General features: G+C 40.8%; 2 protein-coding genes across 3 annotated transcripts in view; one reads left to right on the top strand and one right to left on the bottom strand.

Moving 5' to 3' along the window:
* Positions 1-1566: 1566 nt before the first annotated feature.
* LOC142942229 (acyl-coenzyme A thioesterase 1-like) lies at positions 1567-4650 on the bottom strand. Its single transcript, XM_076084482.1, has 4 exons — positions 4423-4650; positions 3363-3919; positions 3060-3262; positions 1567-2676 (listed from the first exon to the last, which is right to left on the bottom strand). The coding sequence occupies exons 1-4, from the start codon at positions 4461-4463 to the stop codon at positions 2086-2088; spliced, it is 1392 nt and encodes a 463-aa protein (XP_075940597.1). The 5' UTR covers positions 4464-4650; the 3' UTR covers positions 1567-2085.
* A 2228-nt stretch (positions 4651-6878) lies between these two features.
* susd6 (sushi domain containing 6) overlaps positions 6879-10435 on the top strand; it is a 29077-nt gene continuing 25520 nt past the window's right edge. Inside the window, exon 1 of one of the 2 annotated variants that reach the window (XM_076083710.1) lies at positions 6879-7102. The gene's annotated coding sequence lies outside the window, so the exon portion shown is untranslated. Of the gene's footprint in view, positions 7103-7905; positions 7993-10435 lie in introns of those variants that run through there. The other variant, XM_076083711.1, reaches the window with a different exon arrangement.

Genomic DNA, 10435 nt, shown 5'->3' with positions numbered 1-10435 from the left:
AGGGACATAATAAAGCCTATGCTGCATGACCCGTAATCCCCCAATGCGGATGCATGGCAGAAATCAGTCACTGAGATCCGTGCGCAGTGAGGTTAGCAGGATGCTGCTCTGTGACACCCGGTGCACTGAAAACCACGCCGGGTTGCGAAGTGTCCGTTCCGGGAAACGAGCTCGCGGCGCCGAGAAAACACTAGCCGTCCAGAAAAAGAAGAAGAAAAAAAGATTGTGGCTGTCTGTACTCGGGCTGGGAACTGGTAGACTGACTGGTGTGCAGAGACCTTGCTACTGAATATCTCGCAGCGTGAGGTGCAAGACCGGAGAGGAGGAGCCCCTCCTCTTCTTCTTCATAGAGCACCGAGGAACTCCACTGAGTCTGACAAGCACGGGGAGGAAGGGGAGCACCTACACACTGATCAGTAATGCTGTTGGGATGTAAAGATGGTTCAGCTTTTTTTTAATTTTCCAAACTTGCATGGGTCTCTGGGTATACACTTTCTAATGATGAGGCTACACTATCAATCTGTGTTCAAACCTAGAAGCTTGTTTTCAGACATACAGAGGTAACCAGACATAACATGGGCTTTAATCTCAACCACAACCGCGATGTTGTCTTTCTCAGACTGTCCACTCGCAGGAACTCGTGACATTCCTCTTTGGTTTGCTGAAAATACCAAAATAGGAGAGGACATACCTCAGGAAAGCAAAACAGTGTTTCATAATTTACTTTAGGTTTTAATTAATAACAGTGAGTTTGTCTACTTTGTGCAAGCCGACAAGGGCCCCATTGTAGAGAAACAGATCAAGAAACACTCAAAAATAAACCTCTCTAGAGCAGGACTAGAATTAGAAAAACTCTTCTGAAAATGAAGCAAGAATCATAACTCATTTTCTTTTGCTAATAATGCTGCTTATACTGAAAAAACCCCATTCCCTGTATTCCAATTTTCAAGCATTCATCAGTCGAGATGTCTGTCTGGCATTGGCTCAACAAATGAAGTATTTTCCTCCATGGTGTGATTTAGACAGACGTCAAACATGTCCGCACCAGATTCTGTAAAGACTCGATTCATTCAGGTGGATGTAACCGAGAGAGACGTCTTTGTCTCCAACTTCAGAGTCACGCTCCCTTCTTTGATGCCGGCTGCATTGTTCATAAAATCCCTAAGAGAAAAGCTTACACCATCAAAGTACATTCACTTCCCTTTGAAACAGACAAAAGCCCTTCATGTAAAATTCCAAGGTTTCCAACTTTCACAGGGGAATAAAACCAGAACAATGGGATTCATGTTAATTCAAAAATATGTGTTTTTTGTTTCACAATCTTTCATAAAGATCCGTTACACATTATATTGTATGTGACAAAACACACATCCCATTAATAGACAATAAAGATAAATATAGGAAGGCTTGCCTGCCACTAGATACCAACATTTACACAAGTGACTAATTCTGGGAGACTAATGAATGTCACAGTTTGGTGTAAGAGGAAGCATCACGAATACAGGGCGAAACAATGAGAGGATACTAATTGGCTTAGTGTAAGACTGTAATTCATAGATCAACACGTTATAACTTCATCATCTAAATTGTTTATTGTGCATTTAGTTTACTAAACCTCCAACAACGGTGACATCAGAGTATTAATAAAATAACAAGAGAACAGTAAGTGTACCAATACTCACACCAATAGCGTGGCAATATGTGACATCAATCTACTTATATTATTAGCAATTTTTTTTCTGATATCAATATACAGTATATATTTATCATGTTGTGGCAAATGTGCACAGAATTACAGTAAAACAATCATTTTTGTTCAATGCAAAGCGGTGATAACATTGTCACAATATGATCCCTATCAAAGTGAGTTGAAGCTTATTGGGGGAAAAAAATCCAGTTGGAATCAAAGTATGCTGAGTTTGTTTCAACTCGAGAAGAGTCCAAAGCTTCACCATAAGAATACTCACACAGTATCATTTAATACCCCTTTGAAAGCCTCCTCCATGAGGATCTACAGGCAAGGTTAAGCATCGCTAATGACGGCCAATTTTGGATGCTTGATACACTTGAAGCATGCATTGCTTGCTAACAAGTGCCCTTGTTGTCCAAGTGGCTCTTGAAGAACTCCTGGACTCTTTCCCACAGGTCCAGCTGAGCCTCAGAGTGAGCCTTTGGCTCCCCACCAAACACCACCTCGGTCCCAACCGCTGCATGAAACCCAGACGGACAATGAGGCATGTGAGGGACTTCCAAAAAGTGTCCGGCTTTAGGGTACGTTACCACCTGAAAATGCTCTTTGCCGTGATTTCTCAGCGTTGCGGCGGCCTGCTTGGCAAAAAACCCACTGTTCCAGTTGTGGTCGTCTTCAGAAACAGCAAACAGGAAGTGGCAGCTGGCACGTTCAATTGGAATCAATGAGGCCCTGTTCTTTTCCAAGGACGGGTCAGGTAAGGCGTCGCGTATATCCACAAGACCAGAGTCTGTGATTCTGACATTCTTCATGACAGGGGGAAGCGCAGAGATAACGGTGTCTTTGTAGTGTAAAGGAATCACTGTATTTGCACTGCAGCTATTAATGCAGACGGTCGCTGAGATCCCAGAGAGGAATGAAGACATGGACAACGCCAAACCGCCGCTGTGGGAAATTGATATGACGCCAATCCCAGGACCGTTGACCTGCACAGAAAGGTATTGGGTTGATAATTGTGTTGATAATCGTGTATCCAGAAACCAGAGCACAAACAAACTTGGGTTGGAACTAACGATCATTTTCATTACTTATTAATCTGTGGATTATTTTACCAATTAATCAATTAGTTGTTTCATCTAAAAAAGGGTTAGGGTTAGAAAGTAGCCAGTAGATGGCAACATTGAGACAGTTAAGTCAAATATGGGCCTATGTATCTAATACATTCTCACCATATATGTTATTAATTAATTGGACACATTTTTCTCAATAAATACAAAACAATATTTGCGCCACAAAGCAAAGATAAACTGGACATTCAAATATATTATAAAACGTGATTATCTTTAATGTTTCAATCTTCAACACTAACCTCTGGTTGTTTCCTCAGATATGTTACAGCCTCTTCAAAGTACTCCAGATCCAACTTTTTAGGGCTTTTTGGTAAATCCTCGTAGCCCATATAGGCCAGTGCCAGGACAACAAAACCTTTATTTGCCAGGAGGCTGGCTCTGGGCTCGGTAAGACGCCCACCAAATGTGTACAAATCCACTATTCCTGGGAACGGACCCTTTCCTGGAGAAAACAAAAAAGAAATAAAAAGGGAGAGGTAGAGTTAAGAAGAACACTGACACGTCTCCTACCTCTCAGCTATCATCTTCAGAACACAACTAACCCGGTGGTACGAAGAGGACTCCCCGTATTCTTCCCTCTTGCACAGGTACTCTCCTCATCCCCTCTGTCATGTATCCTCTCTCGTTGGTTTCAGAGGCTAAGACCTCACCCGTCTCTGCACTCAGTGCTTCTATCTCCACCACTGTGGGGCTTAGCACATTCTTCTTCAGGAGTTTACTGTGTGGTGTTTCCGGCGCCATGGCCCAAAACAAACCCATGGGCTCCACTCCGGTGTAACTTCCTCCCAGCGAGGGCGCGCGGCAGACATCCACCAGGCCGGCTTCATTTGCTTTGTACAGGGCAGAAGCCTTGAAAATCACCCCTCTGTCGTCAACGAGCTTGGATCTCAATTTAACATGTTTGTGAGGAGCGAGTCCCTCCACTTTTACCTGCACCAGTTTATCGAAGAGACAGCGAGCGCTGGGGAGAATTTTCAAGCGGATCTGTGAGTAAGCCATTTGAGCTCTTCGAAATGGGAACAGTGACTCACTGTAATGGCCTGAGTAGCCCTGAAGCCTTTGTTCTAGTCTTGTTGGTACATCTATGTTGTCACTGCATCTGTCAAGGCAGTAAAGAATGAAATTAATGTCATAGTTTTCACATAAAATACACCTCTGTGTGCCTCAGTTCTGTCAAATATCATCTCATTAATTAAACATATTCATAACAAACATAGTATCAAAATAGTGTAACTAAGAAACGTTGCTGTCTGGATTTTCACAAATCTTTAAATTGTCTTCAAATTGAAATATTTGAACATTTATTTGAGGTTGCACAGCAATATTCTGTGTAAGCAAATTAATTGATTCTTTTGTACAAAGGTTTTGTTTCTATTACTTAATTAGTGGGACCCAAAATGTATATTTATATTTATCTTAGGCACCTATACCTAGGAATTGAAAGTCATAGAACTTCAGCATTTTTGAGTCACTCAGGAAGAAATTAGGGTGTAAAATCAGTACAATCACGGAAACACGACAGACCAATGACGTTATATATAAACAACACGCTATGGCCTGTAATTGACCACGTGATGGAGTTGTCTCTGTAAATTAGCTCACTGAGAAATGCTGTGAGGGTCTTCAGTTGGTGAAGATTCCATTCAGGGTCCAACTGGGTAAAAGGTCAAAATAACACAACTCACTAGCCTCCAAATGTAAAAAGAAACTGCGACGAGTAGCAACCAAAACATGAAAGCTAACTTTAACGTTACATGATGGATAGTAAATACCAGTAAATACCTATCGATATATATATATGTATATAAATGACTGAAGAGCATGATGTTACCTGTACAACTACGAAGCAGTTTGTATACAGAAGAAATTGAAACGACTATGAAAAGGAAGGCAACTGGGCGCAACCACTTTGCCAAATAAGGGGTAAACCGTTTTTTCTGGATCAGCTGCCTGTGGTGTCAGTTCGTTTGTTTAGTAAGTGCACTTTGTGTGTTCATTATTTCTTATAGTAGTATTTTAAAATAGTATAAAAATAAAATCTAGAGAGAAATGTGTGGCAGTACGACAAGGAAAGCAGGGGTTTACCCCCCTGTGGAATGTAACCGTCCATTTTTTTGGTCAGCTGACACTTGCTAATAGGCCGCTAGCGAGAGATTTTTAAGTTCTAGTGTTGTTATCAAAGACAACATCAAATAGGCTCACGATTTCATATTTAAAAAGTAATAATTATTTGCCAAATAATATAACTGACTCATGAAACTATACGTGTGTGTAGGGAGATGAAGCAGCCACTAGATGTCAGCATTGGCTCAGAGTGAACAGCCTTAAAGGTTAAGACGTCCTTCCTGTACAAGACTATCATTTAATTCCGCTCTGCTGTCACAGTACAGGGTATTTGGAGCATGCCCTTATGTTATCGGCATGTAAACAGTAAGACAACAGAAGCCTACGAGATAGGAAACTATTTACAACACATGCTCCCCCTACGGAATAGATTATCTGATTAGTTGAACCAGCTTGCTGCATATATTTTCATATTAATGAGCAAAATGGAAGGACACTGGGTTCAGGAGAATCTTGTTTATCTCCAGGGTTAGACCTGTGGGTGTCTTGTCAGAGGTTCTTTGCAGGACTCAGTGACATGTCAAGGTGTTTAGCAGGAGTGTATCTAGTTAATCATTGGTTGGCCAGTGCCAGGGATTCAAACCCTCTGGGATCACGAAGAGAGAGGAATCCTTTATAGACAAGGAGAGGAAAATAAGACAGGAGGGAATGTATAGAAACCAAGGAGGGAGACAATATTAAAATAAGAGTGGATTAAATAACAGCTGTATAGGATCAGCAGAGTTGTAAACATCTGACAGTCATGTTTGTGCCAATTAAATGAAATGTTGTGTTATGGTTTTAACTAATAGTGATCTGTTTTTAGACATTGAGACATTGTAGCACCTTTCAACCCTAGAATGCATCTTTTCATTTGGAGTAGCACCTCTGTGGTCATTGCATACGAATTTCCTTCCCGGCAACCGTTGCATGATGTGATTCACATGACTGGAGTGGACCTTTGCACCATTCGCTTAGTGCAATAACATCATAACAACTACAGAGACATATTATTTAGATCAATGACAGAGATGTTTTCAAATACTTTACGAACTCTCTTTGGGTATAGGACTAAATAACTATTTTTTCTTTTGATGTTTCTTTGCAGTGACGCAATGTTTTGCAAGGTTACAGTGCAGGGTGAACTGCGGTTAGGAGGGATGAGAGATCTCACTTTCTTTCCCCTCTGAGTAAATGAAAGTGAGATTTCCACCCACTCATTCAAGCACATTGTGTAAATACATTGCAGTAATGTATTTCATATGATGGAATATACACATACTATATAAGAACATTTAGATCACCCGTCTATTTATTCATCACCTTTTGAATCGAGAAGCTAGTCATCTAAATGTGTATTTAGTGCGTATGCACACTGTGATGATGCATTTTCTCCAGCAGCCACAGCTATAACGAAAAAACACTTGAGATGATCTAATGAAATAGCAAAAAGACATCCAACTGAAAAGATATCAGATATGAAGGAGGTATTGCAATAACAGTAAGAACCTTTCAGGTGGTATAGCTAGCTATAGGTGCTTGCAGATAAGTATTTCAGACAAAGCAGTGGCAGACAAAACACATCACAGTTGTAGGATGTAGCTCAGGATGAAAGTAGAAAAAAGTAAACTATTAATATATCCAAAGTCTATGGAATATTATTTCGTATTTTATTCATTTAATTTGTATGTCAACAGGTAAATAGGCCTACATCACACAATGAGATTATTATTTCTACAGGAAAATTATCTACATGCACCATAATGCACAATATATTTGCAGTTTTTATTGTTCTAAGTGTTGGTGTATTTTTCTTTGTCGTGTATCTCTTGATTTCTTTTGTCTCTCCCCCCATCTCCCCACCAAAATGACGTGCTTTTATTTTGAAGTCGATCTCCTTGTGGTTGGCTTGACAGATTAGGATCCGCCCTTTTTAACGAGGTAGCCATGGAGACCGCGCGAGAGCGAGGCAGCTGGTAAGAGTTCTCACAGCGAGTGTTTCCGCTCACCTAAAACAAGGAGGACAAGGAACAACGGGACAGTACTCACGGAACTAGACGACGAAAACATCATATTTCTTAATATTATTCAGCCACATTCTGGTTTTTGGGTGTGTCTATGTTTACAACCGTCAATGCATCGAGTGTGAAGCCGTGAGAGGAGGTTAACCTTTACGTTGGTGAGTCTTTGCCTGTTTTTCACAAGCTAAGCACACATAATAGGCCATTACGAGATCTCTCTTTCTCTTTCCTCCCCGTTTGTATTTCTTTGTTGTACTATTAGAAACAGGGGGAATGTTTCCCACGCTATAGCAACATTTAATTATTTGTCAAGGAGAAAAACGAGTTGTCAATTGTGTGTTTATAAACTAGCTTAACTAGCTTAAGTGTGTTGTTAATTAAGCTAGCCGTGGTCAGTGACACACGTTAATACGCTGTGTATAAACGCTATGATACGTGTATTATCGTATTCTGTTGGCTTTAATTGTTTATCAGATAACACACCCTTGCATGACAAAGTGCTTAGAGATACAATACACTCGATTAACCGGCTCTAGGTAGTTCGTCCAGTCTCAGTTAACAGCTGTAGCGTTACTGTATTGTTGTTATTTATTTTACATAATGTGGACAATAATACAAAGTACAGATACAAAACGTTGTCGAACACAATAGGCTTTCTGAATTATGTATGGTGTGAGGCTAGCTGAGACAAAGACCAAACAATCGTATGTGTAGTCACTTTGTTAGAATGAGTTTGCCTTGGTTTTGTCATTGTTTTTGTCCTCGATGTGTGTGTGTGTAGTTCTGGCAGCCCAACACACTCTTTGTTTAAATAGCTCGCTGTACAGTTGCACGTGTCGAAGCGTGTGACTCTGCTTTAGAGCTGACATGAACGCAGTTGACCATGTTCCATACAGTTGCAGAGAAGTATTATTGACTTTTAAGGGCCCGCCTTGCTCAGATATAACTTTGTAATCTCCCACTCCCTCGCTTTGTGTCCCAACACGAGTTTGAGTCGTCGTTCTTGTTAGAAATGACACGCTGCAGCAAAGGGCAGGGAAGTCCAAAGGTGAGCTGTTTTTCATCATCATAATGGAGAACAAAGATGACATGTACATTTCATAAGAGAGGAAGATAGGACTACACTTCCCTCTAAGCAAATAGTTTGGTTTCCTGGGTCTAACATGGGTCCAAACCAATGTTTTGATCATGTTGTGAGAGCTGGGTTGGACGATATGATAATGTATTTGCCACACTCTTTATATTGCGGCAGCTATCCCTACTTTATGGTAAGATTGGACTTCAGTCTGTTGTTTTTTTATGTGGTGAACTGCCTTGATATGACCGGGTTATAGCCAAAACCAGACAATCCTGCCTAAATACTTGATCCATTACAGCGTACAAAGAAACTATTTCTCATTAGATTTTCTGCATTACCTGTATTATATGATGCTCTATATCGTCTAAAGCTATTTTTACCATATTTCCCATCCCCAAAAGTGTTTCTTCTTTTCAACAAAATGAATCACCATCGCTGGAAAATAATTCCCCACTATTATAAAACCCACTGTCGGTGAACATTTTCCAGACAGTGGGCTACTTTGTCGCGTTCACCGACCAAATCTAAACACTTCCCAAACAGTATGTTGTTTGCACTTAGTCAGTGATCCACTTTGTGCCTTATGCCAACACGGTTTTTGATGGCAGCTTTTAGTTTACGTGGCAATTGTAATAATTTAAGTGTGTTGATGTTTTGCTTTCTTTATTTCTTGACACTTCATAATGTTTTAAACCCTATGATATATTTAAAGGCAGCTTATTCTGCGAGGCAGTGTGTGTTCACTTGTCCCACAGCCTTATTCAAACCTAAAGATGTCTCTCACTGCAGAACTCATCAGAGCTGATTCTTTTTTAAAGTGTCAGAAGAATCGCTCATTTGACTCGCATTGTTCCGATTGACTTGTTTTGTTCTTACACATTGTACACACTCTGGCTTTCACTGATATACAGCAGATATACAATGGGCAGCTTTAATGGCTCTCATTTTAAAACTCATTGTGTGACTGCAGTGAGTCCCAGTCCAGCATTCAGAGGCCTTTTTCTGTTTGACAACATAGCTTAGAGAAAACATCTTGTGAGTACAGATAAGAACACTGCGTTTGGCTTCAGTCCCATTCTCGGCTTTCCCCCACCCTTTCACCACTGTCAACATAACATGACAGTGTCTCTCTTGTTTCATCTTACTTCTCTCCTTTTTGCTTTTCTCCGTCTTTCACTCTGTTTCTGTCCCCTTTCCTTGCGGCGGTACAGAGGGATGCTTGGTCGCTGAGGGGCTTAGCACTACATGCATTTTTTTTTTTTTTTTTTTAAACAAAGGGTCCTTTCTGTGCTGCCATGCAGAGCTCCATCTCTGGGCTCCCTGCACAGGCCCAGGCGGGCTCTAGCAGCAGCAGTAGCATTCGGGTCTATCGGGTGGAAATCTCCTCCCGGCTGTTTCTTTGGCACACTGAGTGCTCTCTGTTCCCGGACACATGCCTGTGCTGCTGCTCTCCTTGGCTCCCTTTGCATTCCAGGAGCCTCGGGCAGCTGAAAAACTGCAGTAGCAGCATGCTGGCTGGCTGCTTGTCTCACTGGTGTCTGAAGTGGAAAGTTGCATAGTTTTCCCCCAAGTGGAGGCCTAAACAGACAAAGTATTTATGCTATAAAAACCTCCAATTTCTTAATGAAATGGGCCCAAACATGGCCTACACAACAGACAAATAGCATTGCTATTTTTAGCAATGTCATTGAGGCCCGCAACTAACGATTATTTACATTATTGATTATCATTTTGAGTATGGTAACTCCTTCAATTTACTTGTTTATTTGACCAACAGTTAAAAACCTTAGATATTCAGTTAACAGATATAGAACCGAGAAAAGGGCGAATCCAGCAAACAAGGAAGTTGTCTTGTTCTTTTGTATGAGTACGTGTTTGACTTTCTTGCAACATCTGTGTGTATGGGCTGACAACATGTACGTGTCATTACACGGTCTAAAAAAATGTTTAATCAATTCTGTCGAGTCAGTTTAGATGATTTTGCTTTCTGCTAGCAGTTGTTGAACTAATTTCAGTAGCTGCTTGAAGTTTGATGAGATGTGTATCATATTCTGTCCACTATCATGTTCCAGTAACACTAATATAACTGTGAGCAGTCATACTGCAATGATGGCTTGGATGTCAGCCATTTAGAATGGCTTTGCAATGATACTGATGGCTATTTAAACACGCACCGTTTGACTGTACATACAGCAATGGCACCACAGGCTGTACATTGTGATCAGGTAAACTGATGTTACATGTCCAGATGCAGCTACTAACAGGAAGTGTTTGTTCACATGGTTAGACTCAAGTCTTTTTTCCAGGAAACACAAACTAAAAGTAAAAAATAGCAACACCGTCTGTAATGCGATCCGTCGAGCTCAACATCTTTGGCGGTGTGTGACAGGAAACCCACACAGTTGAAAGTTAC

The sequence above is a fragment of the Anarhichas minor genome, unplaced genomic scaffold (assembly GCF_050575085.1).
Source record: "Anarhichas minor isolate MPS153535 unplaced genomic scaffold, ASM5057508v1 ptg000136l, whole genome shotgun sequence".
In the NCBI taxonomy this organism is placed as follows: domain Eukaryota; kingdom Metazoa; phylum Chordata; class Actinopteri; order Perciformes; family Anarhichadidae; genus Anarhichas; species Anarhichas minor.
Note: the sequence above shows the minus strand (reverse complement) of the source record. Positions and strands in the feature narration are given on the sequence as shown.

Excerpts from the sequence above, each read along its gene's own strand:
- LOC142942229 (XM_076084482.1), bottom strand. The coding sequence starts at position 4,463 with ATGGAATCTTCACCAACTGAAGACCCTCACAGCATTTCTCA. Across the intron at positions 3,920-4,422 it reads GACCCTCACAGCATTTCTCA|ATGCAGTGACAACATAGATG; the intron begins GTGAGCTAATTT and ends CTGCCTTGACAG. Across the intron at positions 2,677-3,059 it reads ATCTGAGGAAACAACCAGAG|GTCAACGGTCCTGGGATTGG; the intron begins GTTAGTGTTGAA and ends CTTTCTGTGCAG.